The 25,262-nt window shown below is 35.9% G+C and overlaps 2 protein-coding genes across 3 annotated transcripts; one reads left to right on the plus strand and one right to left on the minus strand.

Annotated features, from left to right (window-relative positions):
- The first annotated feature begins 4,817 nt into the window (after positions 1-4,817).
- On the plus strand, positions 4,818-15,125 carry LOC121871098 (zinc finger protein 271-like). Of its 2 annotated transcripts, none has more exons than XM_042373246.1 (10): positions 4,818-4,909; positions 5,285-6,698; positions 7,384-7,505; positions 8,098-8,175; positions 8,480-8,631; positions 9,200-9,266; positions 10,277-10,362; positions 11,320-11,449; positions 13,557-13,711; positions 14,162-15,125. In XM_042373246.1, the coding sequence occupies exons 2-10, from the start codon at positions 5,295-5,297 to the stop codon at positions 14,893-14,895; spliced, it is 2,928 nt and encodes a 975-aa protein (XP_042229180.1). In that variant the 5' UTR covers positions 4,818-4,909; positions 5,285-5,294; the 3' UTR covers positions 14,896-15,125. The 2 variants fall into 2 exon arrangements, with proteins under 2 accessions (XP_042229180.1, XP_042229179.1); XM_042373245.1 differs by having other exon boundaries at positions 4,833-4,993.
- Positions 15,126-18,590: 3,465 nt separating this feature from the next.
- LOC121871099 (thioredoxin-2-like) lies at positions 18,591-24,996 on the minus strand. Its single transcript, XM_042373247.1, has 4 exons — positions 24,841-24,996; positions 20,137-20,241; positions 19,462-19,587; positions 18,591-19,256 (listed from the first exon to the last, which is right to left on the minus strand). The coding sequence occupies exons 1-4, from the start codon at positions 24,862-24,864 to the stop codon at positions 19,194-19,196; spliced, it is 318 nt and encodes a 105-aa protein (XP_042229181.1). The 5' UTR covers positions 24,865-24,996; the 3' UTR covers positions 18,591-19,193.
- Positions 24,997-25,262: the final 266 nt, after the last annotated feature.

Consider the following 25,262-nt stretch of genomic DNA (forward strand, 5'->3'; position numbering starts at 1 on the left):
AACCATATTTCACCACGATATATTTTATTTGAAAAGTAAAACAGCAGATGAGAGAAGAACATAAGAACATAAGAATGGAGGAAACTGCAGCGGGCTTATTGACCCATACTGGGCAGTCCCATTTACTCCCAACCCCTATCGCTCATATATCCATCCAACCTATGTTTGAAGCTATCAAGAGTATTTGAGTTCATGATGATGTTTGGTAACTTGTTCCACTCATCCACAACTGGATGTCTGAAAGGAAGACCCAGATAACTATGAGACTCCCTACCCGCTCCGGGTCACCAAGTTCTGGCTGAATCTAGTTTCAATCCCATATTGCAAAAAGTTCAATGAAAAATAACTTTTTCATAATGTGATCCACTCTGGACTCGATGTTTGGTAATAACAAGAACTGGAAAATTACTTAAAAGATAATGTAATAATGGCATAATGGAATTCAAAGTTCCGGAAGTTGATTGAGTTAATGATATACGCAAGTCAATATATAGAAAATCACCGGATCAAGAAAATTTCCCGAGTGATTTTATACAGCAAACGTGATCCCGGTCTTCAACACGGGAGGTAACGGCGACTTACTCAGTTAACGGAGACGCAAGACTCACGAGCAAGTACAAAAACAACGATAACTGATATATAAAGCTGACTTGGACATACCTGAAGTGTGATGTGTTGTGGTCCCTCGAGGAGCTGTTAACTTTCACCTACCTGGAAAAAGAAATCCTGATTAGCCTTCCACCACCACTTACTCCTTTAAAAATGTTCGTAAAGGTTAAGGAGAAAGTCGCCACTTATACCGCGTTATATAGTGGCAGGTTCTCAAGGATGTGTTTGTTCAAAAATAAAAATGCTTATTATGAGGGAGTATATTAAATAATGATTATGTACCTTTAGTAGCACCTTTATAAGTGTTCTTACGAAACGGCGACAGACGAACAAAGCCTACCATATCACTAGATATTAAGTAAGATAATTATGTTTGGTTTAATCGATATGACTTATGCCACCATTAGTGGTTTAGACCTTCAACCTTCCTGAGGGAGCTTTGATGACAAGTTCATAAAATTCTGAAGAAAACTGCTGTGTATATACAGTATATTTTACATTCCTACATCTTTTCTTTCTCCTATTAGTTAAGCATCTATGTTTACCAACAACTAACAGGAACAACCACGACACTAACAATGTTTTTAGTTAACAGCAAAAATTAATAAGACTTTTCCATTGTGACATAAATAAGAGCAGAAGTAGTGCCCACCTTGCCTGATGGTAGACGAAGCCTTGGCGTCACCCGCCATGTTCTGGGTCACGGACCATTCCGTCTGAAACAACATTCATGAATGAGGCCACAGTTTTGCTTTCATTACTCTAATTATAAACAACTTTATTGATCTTTTAACCGAAATTCTATAAACAGTAACACAAGAGATGGTGGATACTTCAATCCCTTAACAAGGATCAACAGACCTCCTCAATATAGCTTGACACAGCGAAATACAATGTCATAATGGTCACAACCCAAAATGTAACTCACAAACCTACAGTACACTGACAATGGACGAGTTGTCGGTCGGAATATTTTCGTAAGAGGACAGGTCAATGGGTAAAGAAAGCGCTTAAATTCACTATGGTAATAATATTTTTAAATAAATTGGGCCAAAATGTGTATAACAAAAAAGGTAAAAAGTCAAGTGAGCGAAAAGCTCTGTGGTTGGTTGTGACGTCACTGGCTTGCTCGAGCCGCCGAGAGGGAGCCTGGAGACAGCTGCTGGTGACCTGGGTGTAACAATATTGATAATTACTCAAATATGATTAAAAATTTAATATAAATACTCATAAGATACTTTAAATAAGGGTGAACAAGTTGATTACAGTTCTGTAAGTGCAAAAATTAAGACGAACAAACCTGAAATTCGTCGTATTTCCCGTGTAAATATGCGAACACCTAGCCACAAGAGACAGTAGAGTGGGTTAGGAGACTGGGAGAAATTTTATCTTATTTTTTTTTTTACGGGCATTTGCCCACCCGGGCACAGGTCTTTTTTAATGACCCACATCAAGGCCTGGGGGGCGAAAATAAAATGATGATGATGATGATGATGATGATGATGATGATGATGATAATAATAATATTAATAAAATTAATAAAAATATATTAATAAATAACAATTATAATAAAAGAAAATAATAATAATAGTAATAATAATAATAAAATTAATACAAAATATATTAGATAAATAACAATTATAAAATAATAATAATAATAAAATTAATAAAAATATTTAAAAATAAATAGCAATTATAATAAAAGAAAATAATAAAAATAAAAAGTTATAAAAGTTATAAACAATAATAATAATAATAGCCCCTGTAATAATAAAGAGCCATAAATAAATACAAAACAAAAAATAAAAATAAAAAGTGAGAAATGATATATGTGTTGTGTTGTCAATAGTAAGAGAAACAATTGAGACCCTGCAATTGTGTGTAAATGAAGCAGAAAGTCAGATCAGCAACCTGGGACTTGGTCACAATTTTTGTGATGCCCTATGACAGCAGGGTCTACCACTAAACAACACATTTTGCTTCCAATATCTTCCCAGGCGGTAGTACCAGTACCTCCATGTTTGATAGCTGCCTACTGCCTACTTTTCAATGGGCCCGATTTTTTTTATTCTTATTTAACATTGACCAATTGACTTTTTTCTTTTTTTGTCTTTCTTTTCATAATTTTCTATATATTTTCTTCACTATTCCTTTCCGTATTGTGTCCAAATAACAGTTCTCCTAATTTTATTGTTTTCTGAAGACAGTGTTGTACAACAGTTATTTCCAAGACATGGTACAATGTCGTATTTTTAATGAAAGTCCGGGAAAGCTAACGTGTTTGCTATTCCGTGCACCTTAAAACGCCTTATGTTACACTGAAAACTGGTTAACATAGACGTCATTATTGTTAACACACTAGCAGCAAATTTGCTTATTTCCCATTTAACTACAGTATATTAATGTCTATGAACCTCTATTATTCCGCCAAGTAATGCCTTGCTATCTGTGTTTTTTCGTGGAGTAATTGCTATGTTTTTAAGGGAAAGTGGTAATGGGTAAATATTCGTCCATTGGTTGTCCTCAAGTTTTGGTATGAGAATAAATTTTGTTGGTGTTTTTCGGTTGTTTTATTTTTCAAATTAGCTGTTTTAGCAAAAAATTAATATTTCAATTTCTAACAAACCGCTAATTTGCATTTTTTTTAGTAAAACAAAAACTCATACCAAAGGAACCAACCTACCTAACCTACAAGGAGACAACTAACTTTAAGTGAGGAGTATAACCTCAGGTGAACATGGCGGGAACCTGCTGACAGCTAATGGACGAATATTAACCCAGTAGTCTGTACATCATTATATTTAACACATTAACCTCAACATACAGTGGCGGCTCGTGAAAAATAAAATGGAGGGACTGCAAGCCTCACACAACAGTAGGTGACCTACCTCAGGTATGAGTTGTAGTTGATGTCCACTAATTCCCAGGGCATGGTAGTAGTGTTGGTGGTGATGGACCAGTATTAATTGAAAATAAAGTCCGCGCGTCTGCTCTTCGATGTAGCAAAATTGTTTATTACTATTTCATTAAAATCCTTTATTTCTGTTATCATTTTATTTTCAATGGATATCACTGCTAAAGCAGACAGTCTGTCATTCACCATGGTACTGTGCAAAAAAGTTTTAATTCTCTTCAAAGTTGTAAAGCACCTTTCTGCTTCTGCCGTTGTCATTGGAGTTGTTATTAAAATTTTCAGCTACAATGTTCACTTTACCCAGCAACGATAAATTAATCATGTGATTCATATGTTTGGCTGACTGCTCATGTTTCACTATTTTCTGTGGCAAATGCCTCAAGTCAGTCACACCACTTTTCGTCCATGCCGAGTCCCCACCAAACAATAAGCAGAATAAAGTATTTGCCTCGTCACAACCACAGAGCCATAAACACTCATGTTAAACTGGCGTGTATATTCTTTGTTCCTGCTTGTACTGTTCTGTTCAATGGATAAAACTGGTGTAGGTCTTCCTCTTGCTTTGATTTCAGTCTTTTCATTTAATGTCAGCTGGGAAAAGTTGATGTTTTGCAAATACTTCACTCGATTTTCCATCGTCAAAGGGTAATTAAAGAAAGCACGAGTTAACCACACCGTCCACACGTTGGACGAGACTGAGCTGCTTCAAGTGCGGCGGCGGCGGCGATAACAGACATGAATCGTACAGCATTGACACCAACTATGAAAGTAACTTAAATTTTGGTCTGATTTTAATGAAAATTCACTTAGCAACGTATTGAAAATAATTAAATAACATATAAAATGATATATTTGTTGGTAGTGTATTATTCAGCTGTCTCTCTAAAGGAATCATACGCCTGGCAGTGAGTGTCTGGGGGGACTGCACGAGCCGCCACTGGACGCGGCCTTAACTTATCCCCCGGGTTGGCACCTTAATATACCGCAATGCCAGTGAGTAGGATATGAATAATAACACAAGAAGCAGAGGTGGAGTTTGAGATTGACCCCACCTCCCCTTTCGCAGCTAGATCTTTATTTGGGGTCTTTACTGATACACGGCGCTGATCCCGGCCTTGAGACACACGGTTAATTCCTTTCCTATCGTTCAAAAGCTTCCCTTCCAAATTTGAGATTGTTGATGGTCACGATAATGAATTCTAGAGCGCATCTAGATAATTTTATACAAAAAAAACTTTTGTTTTAATTTCTATTAAGAAACTTAGTAAACTCAACTAATACCAAAATAAGAAAATATAAAACATGAGTAGAGAACCAACAGAGGTGGAGCAACAACAGCTGGTCACTCTCAACAACGTCAACACCCTGAACATGTTAAACTATTATGTAAGCAGTGCCTATAACAAAACAGTAATGTATACTGCTTAGCTGCTATATTACGCAATTTTAGAAGAAACTGTGTAGTTAAAAGTTAGTAATGTTATGGTTTGTTCCCATTTACCTGTCGTCTACAATTGGTTCACTTTTCTCTCTTGTCATATTACTAAAATGTCTACTCTCACTTGATTATCAGTGAAATTTATAACGTGAATTTGATTAAATGTTCCTTGATCTAACTTAAAATAACCTAATCTATTTTAACTTTTCCTACCCTAACATAGTGAATCGTGTATTTAATGGGCGTAAATTCAAGAGCACCTTTGTGACATTATTAGGAATTTTATGACCTCTTTCAATTCATATTTACAAATTTATTTCCAGATAATCTAGAATGGACTTTAGAAATTCGCTTGAAATGTTTGCCAGTTGTGATGGTTTTCCAGGAGATGGGGTTCCATCCCCCAAAGGAATCAGCGTATCACTTAACAATCTTGAGAGTGAACCACTTCACACAGGTGGAAAACATCTTTCCCTCCAAGAATCTTTTGGTTTTCCTGTGTTGTTTAGTGGACGATCATATGTCAGAAAAATCAATTCTAAGGCAATAAATGTTGATGTGCACAAAATGAAAAGTTTTCATGATGTCAAGGCAGATAAACAGGCAAATTATCTATCCATGAAACCAAGCAACAGTGACCTGTCTAAATCAAATTCTGAACTGGAATTGTTCAGCTTTTCTAGTGAAACAAAAGTTTACCCAGAAATAAGAGATGTTAAGGCACCTCTCTCAGTTTCAAAAGTCAAAGATGACACTAAAATTAACTGTTATGAGGAGAAAGAGCTCCAAAATGATGCCTTGAAAAATTTAATTAAAAACATTGAATCTTATTATCAAGATAACGAAACTGCTTCATCAAAGACCACCACAACCAAAAGAATAAAATCTAATGAATCTAGTAGTAGTAGTTTTGTTGAAAAAGAAATTGTTCATAATGGTGTGAGAAATATTGCAAGTAACAATGATAATGAAACCGTTTGGTATGAATGTCAGCGGTGTTATTTAGAATTTTGCACTCCCAAAGGCCTTGCAAATCACGTGAAGACACACCCAAAAGTTATGGTAGGAAAAAATGCTTGTGTGTACTGTGGAAAAAGTTTTGACAATGCTAGTGACTTGAATGATCACCAAAATGCTGAACACTTGTTTGATATAATAAACTACACGTGTGAATCCTGCCAAGTAGAATGCATCAGTGCTGACTTGTTTGATAAACACCAATTTGCTTGTCACAGAAAGCAAGATACATCGTGTCTCTTCTGTTCAAATTGTGACAAAGTGTACTATGACCAAGACATGCATAATTACCACAAGGAACAAGTAAAACATTGCCATATTTGTAGCATAAGTTACTGCATGTCTTCTAACCAGTTTAAAGTTCATAAAGAAAAGCACATATTGTTTAAGTACAAATGTATGAAGTGTGGTGCCTCCTTCATAACTAAAGCATCTTTGACCAAACATTTAGAAACAAAGAAATCATGTTTTCAGATGTTAAGCAACAAAGATGATAATTGTGTTGTAAATCCTGTAGAATTTGATCATGGCAAAGTCGATGAATGTGATCTTGGCTTAGAAGAAATTGAAAGTGCAATTGAGAATGGTGTGATTGAGGAAGGAAATACCTTGTCTTCCAAGAAAGAAAAAACACACAAGTGTCCTTTGTGCCCAGCAAAGTTTGCACTTGTCAAGAATATGTGGAGGCATGTAGCAGTTGTTCATCCAAGTGATTTACAGGTCAGTTACAGAAGAATTAATACTAAATTTTTTAAAGCAGTTGATTTTGTTTAATAATTAAACTACTGTATTGTACTAGTCAAGTTTATTACTTAATATATAGTCCTTTTTTTTGTCAATATTGAAATAATAGTATTGTACTGTATAGTGTGAGAGCTCAATTTTGTCATCAATGAATGCACTGCTCCTTGCAGAAAATAGGGAGTGCCCACTTTTTCAGTATTCGTCTGAAGGGGTACATGGTGGATGAATGTACTGTACTGTATAGTAAATATATAGCACTTACCCGACCAATTGGCTGCTGATTCAAGTCCTGTGGCAGGTCTCTGTGTAGGTGTAGGATCACCCACAGTGGACCCATCTACAAAATGGGTACTGTACTAACTTTGCAATTGGGGATGTGATAGGCAGTAGAGTAAGGAGCCAACCACCCTGTCTCCTTGAGTACATTACCGAAGAGCTGTATCCACACTGCTCCTTATGGGACCCAGTTTCACTTTGTAGCTACAATACTGTTACTGTACTGTATAATTTTTTACCAATTCTGACTGTCACACTATCCTTTCAAGAATATTTATTGCTATTTTCTGTCTTTCATTATTGATTTTGGCTAAATTACTGGTACAGTACAGATACTAAAATTATGTTGACATGCATTAATATATATTTTTTTATCATGGTACAGAGCGAAAGTCTGCATCATTTACCAGTGCTGGGGGGCCATCAGTGCACCATATGTGAAAAGAAAGTTACTAAAAAATCTAATCTTGTAGCTCATATGGCATCACACATACGAAGGACTTACAGGTGAGGATGCCCATAGTTGCCAGGAAACTGTTGTCAAGCTGGTTGATTGTGAACATTAGATGTAGTGTTATTGATGGATATACTGTACTGTATGTACCTACAGTCAGCAACATAATTGTTTCTTTTTTAAATCAGCATTTAGTACAAATAAAATTACAAACAATGTTAATGATATCAGTTTTATTTCAGTACAGTACAGTATATGGTATGCTTGTGTCCTTATTTGATAAGGTGAAATTTGCTACAGTACAGTATTTGGAAATTTGAGATGGTTTGAACAAATGGAGAATTTGGATTTTGGTTGGACATAATTATAAGAGGTACAGAGAACATTAAACCCTTCAAGTGGAAGAGATTGAGAGATAAAATAGGTAATTACAATGAAAGGAAGGAAGGACTGTATAGGGGATGTTGAACAAAGAGACTATAAATGAGGTACAGGACAGTAAAACAAAAGGATTGGGAGACCAAAGTATAGTGTTCTGCATCCACACTGATCCCACTAGGCATAACAAGATGGCATTTTAGCAGGATTTGGTAAGATGTAATAATTACAAACCATTTTTTATGTTAAAGCACTTTTCTTTTGCAGTCAGAATAATGGTGAACCGAAATGTTCAATTTGCCATAAGACCTTCCGACTACAGCGTTATCTTGTTGATCATATGAGGTAATTACTGAATACAAAATATTGTGATTAATGTTTCAGAACACTCTGTGATCAGATATATGTTTTGCATTTTTATCAGGCTTTTAGTTTCTTTGTTTGTAAATACTGTACTTGTACTGTATTATGAGAATAATTATTATCCCTTCATCTGCTCACTTATGATTCTTCTAAACACCTGATTTTCCTTAACAGGCTTCTTCTATTTCATCTACAATCAGTTTTACTACTTCACCCTTCTACAGGGTTAATATTTTTTTCATGCCATCCCTATATCTTTTACCATCATATGTGTTGTATATTTCAGGTTACATACTGGACGTGGTACTCATCAGTGTCGCCACTGTGATAAAAAGTTTTTGAGACGACCTCATTTAAAGTTACATATGCAAATGCACGACAGTTTCCAAAAATTTCATTCCTGTCCACACTGTGATAAAACATATATGAGGAAGAGAGGTACAGTATGTGTGTTTAATTAATATTATACAGTACTGTATGTATGAATTACCTGCATACCTTTATAATGTATTATTTCACACCAGTACATTGTCATAGACTGAGGCATTTTTTAAAAGACATTCATATAGTTTTATTTTTATGGTTTCCTTGAATAACTTGTAAATTACAGTGCTTGCTAATCCTTCATGACAGCTGCCTTGTCACATTAAGCAATAAACTAGCTCATAATGCTTTTATTAGGTATGAGATATACAGTATCATAGATTGTCAACTTCATAAGGTTATACTCACATTGTAACTCACTTTTTATTAAGATTCTCAAGAATTTCAAGGTTTGTATTTAATGAGATGGCCTTTTGCTTTGTGTTTTACTTGTATCTGGCCTCGGCCTTTATGACAACTTGGGGTTCTGGGAGACTCGGTTTTCACGCTCAATTTGTTTGGATATACTGTACAGTACAATAATCAGTTGATCCTACCTCAATAATAAATTGGGATTTCAGGAGCAGCTTTCCATTTTCATGTTGTTTTAACTGCTCCATTTAATATGTTTGGTGATAAACAGATCAGCTGCATCATATTCGTGTGAAGCATGGTACTACTGTTGGTGTCGACCCTAACATAGAGACTGGGTAAGTACAATGTTCAAGAGCCTTATATTGTTGTTTGAAAATGTTTCCTTTCCCTTGGAGCTCTTATCTATCTGCTGATAATTTTTATTATTATTATTGTTATTATTAGTGGCATGAATGAGGGACTTATGGTAGAAAGTGGAAAATGGTCATGTGCCATCTTTAAGATGTTTAGATTTTCAAGCAACATGATTGAATCTTGCACTAAAAATGATACAGTAGTTGTGTTTTAAAAGCTCAAGGGGAGGGAATAAGTGTAAGTTGGCAAACCTGACTTGTAGGTAATGCAGCCTTGTTTGGGAGGTGGCACCTGCGAGGTAACATTCTGATACATATTGTCTATGATAGGACAACATCTTCAGCACAAACTAAGATCTGTAAAGTTAGAATTACACCATCATTTTGTTGGGAAAGTAGAATGTACTGGAATTTCAAGTTTTTGAATCCTCCACTAATGATTCAGTCTTCTAACTAGTGCAATATTCACCTCACTTTATTTTACCTTCCTTTAACTACCTGGTAATAAGCAGTTATTAGCAGTAACAGTAGTGACAATCATGTTACACACAATAACATTTTCATCCATACCCTTGTCACAAGGGGGTAGTTTACAATGTAAATATTTTTTTCTTTTCTCGATCATAATTGGAGTTCTTCCATCTCATACTTGAGCAATTTATGCTGAATATGGTAAAAGGTAACTAAAATACAGTACAGGTCCTGTACTTGTTAGTACAGTAGGTCACAGATGGCAGTGAGGTGTACTCTCATGACTCTGGTTGTACTGTATTTTGAACTAAATTACACAGTTGGTCTTTGTCAGGGAGTACAAAGACATGCTATGACAACAACTGTTATTCTTTTTAAACTACTGTAGTAATAAAGATATGCTTATTAATTTTTTATAGGAATTTACTTTTATGAAGGAGAGTTGGAAGATCATTAATATACTGTACAGTACTTTTGAATTATTAAGTACCTGTACTGTACAATGATATTTTATGTTTCAGGGAAACAGAAGGATTTTCGTGTCCAGAATGCGAAAAAAAATTTTCTTCAATACTAAAGCTCCAAATGCACGGCATCAGACATACTGGTAAGTACCTGCCACGTTGTAACCAAACTCTTTTGTGTTTGTTAATCTGTTTTTTATTCAGTATATATGTAATAAAACCTGATGGGTCACAAGGATTTGCATTGTCATTGGCTGTATTACTGCAGCCTCATTGGGCTTATTTTTTCTAGTGCCTGAAGTGCCTGGATACATTAAAGTACAGTAGATGTACTTCTTGACACAAGTAAAAGAAATGATGAGGCCATTATAAATTATTTAAAAAGGGGGTGAAATACAAATCATAAAGAAGATTTACTAAATACAAATTTGAGAAACATACTGTACCTTTGCAGGGGAGTGCCTGTATCTTAGGACACGTTTGATTAGGGACAGGATGTGAATTTGATTATCTATCACAAGTCAACATTTAATAATTGAATATTGTACAGTACAGGAATTCCCTGATTTACAATGATCCACTATTATCCTCAATTCAAATCCTGTCAAAGCAAAACATCTCAAAACTGTAAATGCATACAGTGCAGTAGACTAAGTTTTGGTGTGTCACTACGAAATTAAAATCATATGTCTTGACTGAGCCTCACAGTCTGGTGCTGCATCAATGACATCTGTGTCCCCAGCTGCATGTGTTGCACTGAGTATGTTTATTATTGTCTTATAATCATTGTGTACACCAAATATTGTCATTAAAAACATCTTTTGTAGAATATTAAGCCTTTTTTTTGTCATAGCATTGTTTCTTGGTTTTTATAATGGGAGTCTATGGGAAAATGTGATCCAATTTACAATTTTTTTTTTTTTTAGGGGGGGGCAGGACGTCTTCGGGAACGTCCTCTTTTTTTAATGTTCATATATGGCAACCCTACTCATGGTGATGTTTTATTTTGTTAACATTATATAAGAAACTAAACTTATCATATAAAATCAAACAAAATTGGTATGTTTAACTTTTTTACTATTATTGTTGTTGTTCTCCAGCCACAAAACCTCCTTACAAGTGTCAAGAATGTCTCCGAGACTTCCCAACTCTCAGTACTCTTAAACGACATTACTTGATTCACTGGGATCTGAGACCATTTTCTTGCTCTGTATGTAGTAAAAATTTTCGGTAAGTAGACTAGGTACAGTAATTCTATTTGTTTAGACCTATAGATTTTTATCGGATCTTAAGACTGTATATATTTTAAAACAAATAAACAAATATAAACATTGAAAATACAGTATATCAAGTGCATGTTAAACATCAAGTACAGTATTGTATTATTACAATATATTTTTTTCACCTCTGCAAATGTTTACTTAGTTTGGTGTGGGGTGTCGGGAATTGAGAGCAACACAGGCTCTCTTTCAAATGGGTTATGGTATGGTGTTCTTCTTCTACCATGTGGCTCCAATATTGCCATCTGTGGCTTTATAATATAAACTGTAATTTTAAAATACAGTATACTAAAATTTTAAATATACTGTACTGTAGTCTTTTTTAGATCACCCCTGTGCCTGCACAGGATATGTATGGTTAGTTTTGATATGGATAAATTAAATATGTTGATCCACATTAATTTCATAGAGAAATTTTTTAAAATTATAGTTTAGGGAATATTCTTGAAAGAGAAATAAGAAGTGATAGAAATAATTGTAACAAAGTGTAGCACAGCGTTATTTATTACAAAGAGGATATACAGGTCCACAAAGTACTGTATACTGTACTGATAATAGAATTAACAAAACATTAAATATAAACGAAATTCAGTACTGTATAGTATGCTGTACAATAATAAATACAAAACAATAAAATATTTTAACACTTACTGTATTTATTTATTTTTTTTTTTTTACGGGGATTAGCCCACCAGGGCACAGGCCACTGACCCACATTGGGACCTGGGGGGAAAAATTTAATAATAATAATAATAATTCATAGTAAATAAAATTTATAATAAAAATACAATAATAATAATAACATTGTAATAATAGTAATAATAATAATAAAGAACTACGTGTAAAGAAATATAAAAATGAAGAAAAAAATAAAACGTGAGAAATGCTATATGTTGTGTTGTCAAGTAAGAGAAACAATTGAGACCTGCAATTGTGTGTAAATGAGGCAGAAAGACAGATCAGCAACCTGGGACTTGGTCAAAATTTTTGTGATGCCATATAGCAGCAGGGTCGACCATTAGACAACACATTATGCTTTCAATATCTTCCCAAGCAGCAGTAACCCCCTGTTTGGTAGCTGCCTACTACCTACTACTTAATTTGATGTGTGTAATGTCTACATTCAAATTATTCGCTATCTTGCAAGGATTCCAGCAATGCTTGTTATATTCTGTTAAGTTTAGTCTGTGACATTTTATAAGATAAGAATTTTAAGCCTAAAACTACCTTCACCCCTGGGAAGGTGGAGGTGAGGTGTTGACAGCCAGGCGATGGGGGGAGGGTGAGGTGAGGTATTGACCAGCCGGCGGGGAGACTACCCAGTGAGTCGTTATCAGTCATACAGAGGGAGTTTAAGTTTTTTGCTTGTAAAGTCAAAGAATTGACTTGACAGAATGTTACATACATTGCTGGAATTCTTGTAAGATAGTAATTAATTCGAATATAAACATGCTATAGTTTGCACAAGACATAAAAAAAATTGAGTAATTATTTAGTACATTTGAGTACAGGACGGGTATGTTCTTAGGAAAATTATCTCTTTTACTTTTTTTACAATAAGTATTTAGGATGGTGTTTGCATGTAAATGAGCAAAGATAAATGAAGAAAGTTACGTATATCTACCCAAAAATACGAGATGAAAAACTTGTACTAAAATGTACTACACTAAAGGACTCAAATTTTTATCTCATGCAAAATATACTGTATGATGTCTATATTCAAATTATTTTCTGTCTTGCAAGGATTCCAGCAATGCAAGTTATATTCTGCTGAGACAATTGACACCTCACACCTGCGTGGGTCAAGCTTCGGCCGCGTCTGGTCATGTTCGGTATCACTCTGGGTAGGTCGTGCAAACGAGCGATGCTCCACGAAAAAACTTTAGGTTTTCAAAGTTTTTCGGATTTCGGAATTGCGGATAGGGAATTGTGGACCTGTACAAATTTTTTAGTGTTTCTGAACTTGTATTCACATTACATAATTAACATTTATAAGTGAAATTTTAGTAAATATCCCCAAATTAATTTTTCCTCTTTCCATCACATCTGTTTTGCAGTTATGCACAGAGTTTGAAACGGCACATGATGACACATACTGGCGAGAAGCCACATATTTGTAAACATTGTGGTAAGGGCTTTGCTTTAAAAGGAACTCTACAAGTTCACCTACAACAACATTCAACCACAAGAACATTTAAGTGTTACAAATGTGGTAAGTAAAAATACTTCATATGCAATTTTTTTTTTGTACATTTAAAAGGTACATTACCAGTATAGCAGGTTTGATGGCTTGTAACTAACACTGATTAGTAAAATTGTATAGAGTTAGGGTCCATAATTCACTTGGAAATTCTTGAACCACCATGCTTATAACTTTGGAAATACTATAGGAATAAAAAAAAATAATTAGGACAGGGATCAGCCTAAGGCTTTACTCAACCAGAATTCAAAGGTAAATATTCATCTTGCTTTAAATACCCGGTAACTCATGCTGGAGTTATATTGAGATGTTTTACAGTTTCAACTGTATTATGTACTATTAACATGTGTCTCTTTTAAACTAAGACTTCTTTACTTTGAAGTTTATAGAGTATAAATTGACACATTCAGTAAGTCCCTTTGTTTATAATAAACTTAATTCTCTATTCTTTCATATTCTCAGAGGAAATCTTTGCAAAAAAGCAAGAACTTAAGTCTCATCATTGCAGCCAGATCACTAAAGGTGAACCCCCAACAGAAAGTGTCAGTTCTGAATATTGTGTCCTTAGCAAAGCTAATGTTTATATGACTTATGCCACTGACAATCATGGGAGCAGTAGGAAGAAAAATATTGGCGAGTCAGTTCCTAATGCTCTAAATGACATAACTAGTGTAACTACCTTGATATCAGAAACGTGTGTAAATGATATAGTGCCAGTAACAGAACTAGTTTCAGACAATATAACAAGTGCTGTTACACCAGGTAAGCATGTAATCACTGAGGTAGAAAGTGAAGTAATTCCCCTTAATAGTACAATATCTAATAATAGTATCAGTGAAGTTCCATTTGACTCACAATTTTCAAATCACTCTACCTTTGAAGAAGGTACTCTTTTGGAGAGCTCAGCTCTTCAAAATGCCAATCAAGCTAATGTTCTAACACAAACATATTCAGTGGTGGATGAAAATTTACCGGGTTGTGTAAACCTAGGTAACTGTTCAGTGCTGGAAACCAACCAAGACCCATGTGTGGGTGAAAGTACCATCTATACTTTGGTGACCATAGATGGTGAGGCAGAGCAACCAACTTTTATCAACATTCCAACAATCTCTAACAGTGGTAATGAAGAGAATGTGACCCTTCAAATAAATTTCCCTGAAGAAGGTTGTTCTGAAGTTTTTATTATTAAGAGTTAATATGTGATTCTTTAAATAAAAGTGGGTCCTTGTATGACTGATGTATGCATGAAGGTAGTGGGACAGCACTGCAATTGATCGCTTTTACCCCTGCAACTAAAGTTGGGGCTGTGCACTAGTAATCCCTAGAACAGGAGGTTAAAAGTTGTTTACTCCTCTGCAGCAAGTGGTCATATGTGAATATACAGTGTAGTTTTGTGTAAGTTTTATAATAAACATTAAATATTGTAGTTTTTTTTTTTGCTTTTTCCTGGTCCAATTGGTCCCTATTATTTGTTGTTTCACATATTTAACATTATTAATAAGGGAATACACTACCATTGTTCATCATTTACATTCCACACAAGTCTTTCATACTACAGTACAGTACTTGGCAGGGTGTACAACAGCACCTAGCTTACATAAGACACACACACTTAATATTCTCTCCAAGTACATTTTATTTAAGAAAAACTATAAATATTTATGTACAGTATATATATATATTGTGAATATGTTCTTTATGCATTTCCAGTTTTGATTGAGGCTTCTGCACAGCAATGTAGTGACTGTACTAATTTTAAACTAACACGCACACAAAGCATTATCTGAGGAAAAGGAAAACATGCTAACCACCTGGATGGATTTTGACAATGCCACCAAGCCAAAAGCTGGTAATGAAGAAGGCACCGAGTCTGTTTAATTATTTGAAGGCTCAGGAAAGTGAGGAGTTGACCAAGATATGTTACTTCCAATGGATGGTTTCAGAAATTCAAGTGAAGCAAAATTCACAACGTTTGCATCATGGATGCAAAGTGGTAAGTGTCCTATTGCATTTTTTATTAACATTTATGTATTTTTAATTGCATTCCTTTTTTCCGCATATTCCACGTCACCAAGTAACTTAAGTCCTATTTTGTTTGGTTTCCTATTGAACTCTTTTTCTCGGTTTTTCTCAAGCTTTGGAATACATCCCTATGCTCCCTATCTATCTACCTCTGGTAACAAAGTTTCTGACAATGAAGCGAAGTCATGGAATGCTTCCACTTTGTTAAGAGGTATTACTATACAGTACTGTACATACAAATATGTAATGAAGTACAATTTAAAGATATTAATTTCCATCTCAGTCGTTCATCAGCTGACCACCCACCAGTACAACCTTCCCACATGAACTAGCCAGCACATCAATATATACTGTACATACTCCATTTAATCAGTCTAATGATATTTAAACACTATACATGCAAAAACAGCAAGAATGTTTAAAATAATTATATAAGTTGAGGAAATTAATGATTTATTGTGAAGCATGTGCGTCAGGCCTCTCCCAGATGATCAGCTACTGTTGTTCCTTCACACTCGTATAATTAAATAAATGTCTAATTTCACTTCCAAAATTACACTTTTTTGCTGTGTTTTGATAAAAGGTGTAGTTGGCAAAGTGCTGTAGGTCTCTTTTTGTATTCATTATGCAGTTTCTGAAGCAATAACTCCCAACACACTTCTCTACACTGTAACGTATACAGTTTTTAATTAATGGTCTCATTGTTATACATAGGATGTTATATTAATCCCTTCACTTCAGAGAACACCACTTTCAATATTGTATTTGGCTAACACCAGACTTATTCAGCATAGAGAGGACCAATGACAGGGGTTAAGCAGTGAAGGTAGAGGGGAGGCCTAGTGGTCGGTGGGAAGCAGAGACTGTTAGCAACAAGATCTAGAGTTTGGTACACTGGATGACAATGCATTTATTTATGCACTTTCCTCAATCTAAATTACCACATTTGTACTCTTTCAGTAGTACAATAACAATCCAATTTAACGTAAGTAGTTTATAAAGGGGACATAAAAAGGCCTATGGTCACATTCAAATTTGTTGAACTGAATGGCTGGGAATTACACTGTAACAATGATTCAAAAACCCAAATTAACTCAGGACTGCCTGCTATAGTTCTCATAATAATTTACCAAGTGATCTACTGTACAGTACTTACCAAAATACCACCACCAATCCACAAACCCACCCTGAACTACTTCACAATGGACCGATTTCAACTGTGCTTCAAGGAACACCCTTGGGCAATGAATTGGCTCTCAGCCAATCTCACAGCAATACTCAGTGACATCAGAGCCTAGGCCTGTCATTCAAGGACAGATCCAGGGGGGAGGGGAGGTCCAGACCCTCCTTTTCACCAGAAAATTCCAATACTTTTTCTTAAATGCAATATTGTACTCACGCATTTTTGTATAGTAAAAATTATTTACTATTGACTTCATAATCTCTCCTAATATCAAGTGTGCATGGCTTCAAAATGACCATGATATTGGTCAGATTTCAAAAAATGTTCTGTACAATATACAACTCCACAAACATAACACCACTACAATACTGCTGCAACATATCTATTACGGTAGATTCTTTTTCTTTTTCTTTTTTTTTCTTTTTTACAGGGATTAGTCCACCCGGGCACAGGCCACTGACCCACATTGGGGCCTGGGGCAAATTGTAATAATAATTATAATAAATCATAAATAAAATTTATAATAAAAGTTACACATGATTTTAATTTTTGTCTTGCATATTTTAAAATATGAAGACCATTGTATTTTGAGAACCTCCAATATTTCACTAAACACACCCATAATGTATAAAGACAATTTGCAGAGTGACATCACTACTACATCCTATATTTATGCTGTAAATTTTTTTTTGTTACTGTACTTATGTTTTAATTTTTGTAGGTTTATTTGATTCTTTGGTGCATTATGAAGATTTTTATATATCACAATATTAAGGTCAACAAATTGGCTTTAACTTGACAGAAGGCAGACTACATTTGTCCGCCCCGAGAGCATCAGTTTACGTGCGCCTCTCATCACGGGCAAACCTTCTGACTGATCAAGTGCCTGTGAAGTGTTACTGTACATATACAGTATTGAGTGTTATGGATAAAGTTTAGTTTAACTTTGTCAGAACAATTATTTACAGTGCCTGTGAAGCATTGCATACAATACTGTATTGCACAAAATGTACAGTACAGTTCCTCTGCCTCTTACAAGTTCATCAAGAAATTGTTCCTTGCTATTGGTAAGTACCTAATACATACAACTGTTTTTTGTTTCATTATATATTCGGTATAGGATTATTATCGAGAAGTCGGAAAATTTGATTACTCAGCAAAGCCTCAGCACCATATGAGCCGAGTTCTGGAGGTTTTACTACATCAAAATTGCTAAATATGTGATGTAATTTCAATGTGATAATTCAATCAGCCCAGAGACTGTACAGCACAAAATTTTTTTTAGAATACAGGTACAATCCATTTATAACCTCGAGGCTTCCTTTACCTGGTATACTATATTGTGATGGAAAGTTACAATGTGGCACTATGCTATTACCTTTCAGATTATGTACACTAATGCAGTTATATCAAGGAAGAGAGAAAATGGCATCTGCATTCTTCCATTCTGTACCAGCACTATGCTCTGTATGAGCCATTATTTCACATGTCAGCCCCTGAGCAGTTGAGTAGTCTGCAAACCTTGCTTCGATAAAATCACAAAAGAGCAAGGCCTGCTATACTATACAGGAAGGCATCTTGAAATGCAGTCGCTAGGTATGCCAACACACTCCACTGATTAGTGTACAATAAAGAGTAGCAAAAAGGCACTACTGTATGTGGAGAGAACAATTAGTAAAACCAATCTTAAATTTTTTCATAATTTTTATGTTTGTTACATAAGTAATGGGGCTTTCTATACTTGATACCTTACCAGGAGACTTAACCATTACAAATAAAATGACATTTATTTCCTATATTTTATTGCCCTTTAAATTTTTGTTTAAATAAGTCACAACAAGAAGGCACAAACAACAATATTTTAAGCAAATGTTTTGGAACAGTGTTGAACAGAGATAACCCATTGAGTCAAGGTACAGCTACTTTGAGACAAAAAATAAAATAAATGAAATAAAAATCCTTTGCATTCCAATATCAAATAAGAGCTTAAACTATAAAACTTCAGCATCAAGTAGACCATCTGAAAGACTATTAATTCAAAACTAAAGTATACAGTACAGGTAGTTACAAAACACTAGAATTTCAAACAGTGAATAATTATGCATTTTGCAAAATACAAAAGTGGGGGCAACCCAATCTACTTTTTTGCCTGAACAATATCCTAAATTTACTGTTTGCATAATAAATATTAAAATTACTGACTTGACAAGCTTGCTACTGGTGATCAGCGACTCAATAAGGATCATCTAAGAATAATGAATGGATATCATTCATCAAAGGAAGGACAGCTTAACGATACTTAGTAAGATATTCACGAATCCTCTCCTCACTAGCCCCAGAGAAGGAGTCAACCTGCGAATAAAATATTAATCAATACTTTAAAGGTGCTTTATAAGTCAATTATATATGATTTAAGTTAATTTAGCTTCACATTTGAGTTGTAACTAATATAGTAAGATTTTGAGACTTAGGCAACAGTATCTCGACACGATTAACAAATTCACTGCAAAACCACCCTTACAAAAGTTGCAACTGAACAAAAAAGTTTTCCCTTTACCTTCTCACCACTTTTGATGAAAACAAAGGTGGGCATGCAAGAGATCTGATATTCCATAGCTACTTCCTCACAATCATCCACGTCCACCTTCAAGAACACTACATCAGTCATCTCCTCACTCATAACCTGCAAAAGTGGATATATTTTTACAATGATAATTGCAATCTTATATGGTCTGCTGGAATAGTATTTGCTGCATAATAAAAGGGATTCAAAGAGTATGGGTTTCACCAGAGTACTGTACGAGCAACCTTCTAGAACGAATTGTGCTCGTTAACCGAGAGACCACTGTATGTGTTTCGACTAAAGAACGTCCCCAGGAATGGAACTTGTTTGTAACCTGGGAGACTGCCTGTACTGGTATACAGTATTCCCTCAGAAACAGGGTGGTGTGGGAGGGGGTTGCTCTAGAATTCTCCTGTGGTTGGCTGTGTCAAATGGGAAATTAAAGCTTGGCAAGTGACCCCTGAGAGGTACAGTATAACTGAAATCCTAAGCTGCAGCTTAAAATTGCAAATACCTACAGAGTGTGTGTGTGTGTGTGTGCATTGGGGGCTACTACTACAATACAGTATATACACTTTGCTGCTTTGGGTTTTCCTCAAGTGTTTAAATAATTTTACTCTTTTTTTTTTTTTTTTTTTTAAACACCACTAAGGCTGACAATATACATACCTCAAGCTTGGGTGCTATCACCTTACATGGTCCACACCAGGTGGCATAAAAGTCGACGATGACCAGCTTCGCACCGGCATCAGCCAACTGCTTGTCAAAATCAGCCTGGAATATTTTTGTTTTTATTAATATCCAAACAAACAAACAAACAAAATTAAATAAATAAATATAATTTACCAAATACATATACATACTGTATGTATGGAGTTCTGAGCACAAAAACTGGTGCATTCCCTAAAACAATAGAGGTAGTGTTGTTAAACCAAATTCTTGTTATTGTAATTGGTTGGTCATTAAACAGGACTTTTAGTATACTGCACAAATGAAAATCAACAGTAAAGCACTTTATTCTCGACTTGTTAGGGATTGGAACAAACATTATCCTGTTCAGTGTCATCAGTTAAAGAATCCAAAGAAAAAGAAAAAAATAGGGGGATCACATGAGGGTTAGCACCCCAACTACTTCACCTCAAGATTAACCACCTTAATGATAACCTAACACCCATATATATTGTTAGGTGCTTAGTCGCAGGTGTAATAAGCTGAAGGAGTGCTTATCTTCATGTATTCCACCAAAAGCTTGTTTTACTTATTCGATTTTACTTTAAAAAAAATGCAATTTTGATCACACAAAGTGCGGCAGGGCTTTGAAGCAGAAGAAATTGTGCTGTAAAAACATACAAAACACAGATGGAACCAAACCTAACCCATCGTAGAAAACTTTAAAGTGTAATACTGTACAAGTACAGTTTTTAAAAACAGGTATCTGGGTTAAGGAGCAGTTAGAAACTTTTAAATACTGTAGGAAAAAAGTTAATTTCATTTATTTTTTCCACAGATGTTATTATCATTATTGTAAGTACAGCCACTCCTCAACTTACAACGGGTTAAGGACCCAAATCCAGGTCATAAGTCGAATTGGTCGTAAGTCGAAAATGCGAAGATAATACATAGTAAATCTAAAATGGGTGTCTCTTTTTCTTCTCAGCACCACAAAACTCTCTCTTAAGCATGCCAGCCATTTTAAAGGGAATTACAAACTAAATCTTTGTCAGTACACAGTGCAATCAGTAACGTCGGGACTCGAAAATACGTAATTTGAAAATATTTTGGTACGACTGGGGCGGTTGCATGTCCGGGTGGTCGTAAGTCGAGTAGGTCGTAAGTTAGGGAGTGGCTGTACTGTATTTTAAAAGAACCAATATTTACTAGAACCTGAACTAACCAACCAAGGAAATCTACCTCACCTTACCCAACTTCCTAGCTGGAGGGTTCTGCCCCACCAGACCACCCTGCCATATTAAACAGAATGCACTTACAGTATTTTGATATCTGGTACCAATGAAAGCATCTTTGTTGAAGTGTCACCGGGTAATTTTAAGTTTTTTGTGGATGTGACAATACTGTACACTCGGACCGAATGGGTCAAGTGTAAACAAACGACAAGCAGATTTTTTGGAGGAGTATTTACTGCAAATAATTAATTTCATCATGCACAAAGCACATAAGAGACATTATTTTAGTGTCATATGATCAGTTTTTCACCATGTTTTACCTCGCATTTCTCTCATCCTTTGTGCCCTGCCCACTACAGGTGATTTATGATCGTAGCTATAGGCGCTGTACATTCCTCCAATCAAATGTTTGCGGATGATGCCAAGTTATTTCAGGAAATTAAGAACCAAGCAGACTGTGAAGAGCTGCAGAAGGATCTCTGAGAGATTCAAGAATGGTCGAAGAAATGGTTGCTAAAATTCAATGTCACGAAGTCTACGAGGCTGCATCTGGGACGTACCAACGGTAAGGAGGCGGTCATATGTCCCAACGGGACGAAGAAACTGCGTTAATTGAGACAATGTGAAAAGGGCCTAGATGTGTATGTTGACAATCAGCTGAAGATCTCGGGGCCATTGCGAGAAGGTGAAAAAGGCAACTAAATTATTAGGTCTTACAAGAAGGTCGTTCAGATATCTAGACCAGTGATTCTCAAACTGTGGTCTGCGAAAAGTTTTTGAGAAATAGTGCGTTTAACGTTTGTGAGAGATTAGGGGATTCCAATTCGCAAGATATTTTGGATTTGGGTTGAAATGAACAAATGCTTTGGACTATGATTTATGCTTTGATTATTGACAATATTTGTATGCGTCATGGTATATAAGGGGTCCTTGGTTGAAAAAAGTTTGAGAACCCCTGATCTAGACGGTCTGTCCCTCGTAACGATCTTGATGAGTGAGGTGCTTCCCTGCCTGGAGTACTGTCACCCTGTCTGGTCCCTGAGATATGCTAGGGACTGTCAGTTGATCGAAAATGTCCAAAGAAGGACCACCAGACTGGTGCTGCACTTTGGCACCTCAGATACCCTGAGAGATTAGAGCACCTGGAATTGCCTAGCTTATACTACAGAGGCAAGTGGGGACCTAATTAAGGTGTATAAACATCTCAAAGGGCAGTACTCATTCGAGTGTCCTTACCTGGAGCTGGCGGGCGCTCGCCCCACAGGGGGTCACAACTCAATGTTGAAGAAGCCGCAAATCCAGAAAACTGTGAGGGGGAACTTTTTCGAAGCGAGAATTGTGAACTTTTGGACCAATCTGCCAGAGTGTTGTGACGGCACCGAGTGAGAGCTCTTTTAAGGCCAGACTTGACAAGTACTGGAGCAGGTTCAGATGCATTCAAGATCCAGTGCAGGCCCAGTACGTGCTAACAGTGCGTAACAGAGACATGACCTATTGCTCAAGCGGCTAACGAGCCGATCAGTGGTGAAGAGGATAAAACTAAGAAAAAAAAGTGACAATATAAAGTTGTCACTCTTTTTAAACTACAGGAACTTACAATCACCAAAACAAAGGAAATCCATAAACTTTTTTTGGTCGTAGCGATTTCCTCTTGAAGTAACAAAAGTTCTTCAGCTTATGAAGAACAACCCAAAAACAATGGAGGAAATTAATTTTTACCAAACAAAAAGATAATAAAAAACCTAACCTAACCAGTGAAACCTATCCAGGGATTCCCCCCCCCCCCACCCTATACAAATCAATATACACAGAGTACTGTAGAGTTGCGTGGTTGTCCTTAACCAAATCTTAACCATGAATATTTCTGGACCTTGGCGACCGATTCATTCAGAAACTCCTGGTAATTGCTATCATATCGTAAGCACCAGATACTGCTACATTAGTATACAAGTTATGGTTAATATATAGGACTAACCCGTGAGCGAGTTATTTTTATTATGGCTTATTTTCTTACATTATTTTCATCAGAGTTGTGATATGATAATCATTTCTTGTGGAAATTGTTCGTTTCATGGATAATTAAGCACCTAGGCGCGCACTAGTTTGTCTTGCGTGTCTTGCTGGCGGTAATGAGGCAGCGCTCAAGAGAGGAGTCTCGTCTCTTCCCCGGGGCAGTTTCCTTTTCAGCATGACGTGTGAAGGTTGTTGCCGGTCTTATATGGACGTAATTTGTGAATTTACGGATAAAGACAACTAGACGCTTAAGTTTTTCAAAGCCCACGGCATCATTCCTTTAGGAAGAAAGTATTGTTCATAGCAATACTGTGAAATAGAACTGGGTTTGTGTGCCAAGTCAGTTGTTGTTTGGAAACAATCATCCATCACTTCGTCGACGCTGTGGCTCGCGTTTCCCGCCATCCCAATAACAAATCACTCCGCTGCCTGGGCTCAGTAAACGTCGATACATCTCGCATCCAGAAAATGCCTCAAATTTCAACATATCACTGGAAGTTCTTTCTGTTTAATATACTGAGGAAGTTAGGTAAGGTTAGGTAGGTTTGTTTGGTTAGGTTGGTTAGGTCTGTTTTTCATACTCACAAATGTTAAGTAACATTTATTTTTAAAATATCCATTTTTTAACATATTTCCACAAACTACAAGTGTCCACTTTAACTGGGAAAATAAGGCGTTACTAAAATTTTTTTCAATCAATTTCACTCGCGGGTTAGTCCTATATAATTACCCAAGTTATTTTTCAAAAATAACTTTTCCCTCACTAATGATCTTTCCTAACGAGGGGGTGAGGGGGAGGGGCTCTGCCCCCTGGACCCCTCGGCATATCATAGGTTATAGAAGAAAAGTGTCTTAAAATTGCTTAAGGTGTAAATGGCAAAGATAAAATTCCCGAGAATCCCATTATGTCCTCTACGATAAATTGACCTGCAAGAGTATCTAAATTACAAGTAATTCAAAACAAGAGGATGAAATTTATCTTGAATATTCCTGTACGTGACTATACTTATTGATTATAACGTCCTCCCAAAAATTGATTAAATAGGGTAAAGTGTAAAATTTTAAATAAAAATGTTCTGATAATTCTCAACAATAGGAGTCCAGAAAATGTTGCCTAAAACTCTTTAGTATTGCATCCATGACTCGACATGGCGCTTAGGGTTAATGGACAAGTTTGCCGAGCTCTGGCTGAATAGACTGAGGTTATCATTGTTTGTATATTGAAATACTTTTATACAACCGATTCAATGGGAAAATATTGAATAATGACGATCTTACTGTATAAAATCAGTTCAATATCTGTAAAGACGGCCGAGGAATGTATGGTGAGCACCGCATGACAAGGCACTGCACCATAGCTTACGTAAATACTGCCATTCTAACGCAACAATTTTGCTTTTTCTTGTTAAAAAATAGTTTTAGTTCTTTATTAAATTACATGAAAACGTAATCTTACCTTGTCTTCGACTTTGTGGACCATTTTAAGAGGTTTGTGTAAGCCGCAACTCAGCTACTTCACCTTACAACAGCCAGGGCTCGAGTGAGAGGTGACATATAGCGAGCGACTATAAGGTCGAGAGTCGTGACTGGTGGGCTGTGACTCACCCGGGCCAGGGCTTGGTGGCCACATTTTACGTGACGTCATAACCCGGCAAATTTAAACATCTTAACTGTTTCAGAAATCTATATTTTTCTAGTAAAATAAACTGTTTAAATATCAGTAACATAAAGCTCGGATCACCTGAAGAATTGTCACCCCAGAGTTTGGCAGGGTGACAATTTTTCAGGTTGGATATCCTGGGGTGATATTGACTAAAGCAATGATTATACACTAATAAACATTTATAGCGAAAAACAGAAGCAAGGAACATTGACTGG

The sequence above is a fragment of the Homarus americanus genome, unplaced genomic scaffold (assembly GCF_018991925.1).
Source record: "Homarus americanus isolate GMGI-L3 unplaced genomic scaffold, GMGI_Hamer_2.0 scaffold52512, whole genome shotgun sequence".
NCBI classification, from domain to species: domain Eukaryota; kingdom Metazoa; phylum Arthropoda; class Malacostraca; order Decapoda; family Nephropidae; genus Homarus; species Homarus americanus.

What these genes read in the sequence shown, in the direction of transcription:
- LOC121871098 (XM_042373246.1), top strand. Translation starts at nt 5,295, where the DNA reads ATGGACTTTAGAAATTCGCTTGAAATGTTTGCCAGTTGTGATGGTTTT. An exon ending in AACATATATGAGGAAGAGAG is followed by an intron (nt 8,632 to 9,199) that starts GTACAGTATGTG and finishes GGTGATAAACAG; the next exon opens with ATCAGCTGCATCATATTCGT. An exon ending in GACCCTAACATAGAGACTGG is followed by an intron (nt 9,267 to 10,276) that starts GTAAGTACAATG and finishes TTTATGTTTCAG; the next exon opens with GGAAACAGAAGGATTTTCGT.
- LOC121871099 (XM_042373247.1), bottom strand. Translation starts at nt 24,864, where the DNA reads ATGGTCCACAAAGTCGAAGACAAG. An exon ending in TCCACAAAGTCGAAGACAAG is followed by an intron (nt 20,242 to 24,840) that starts GTAAGATTACGT and finishes AAAATATTCCAG; the next exon opens with GCTGATTTTGACAAGCAGTT. An exon ending in TGATAGCACCCAAGCTTGAG is followed by an intron (nt 19,588 to 20,136) that starts GTATGTATATTG and finishes CCACTTTTGCAG; the next exon opens with GTTATGAGTGAGGAGATGAC.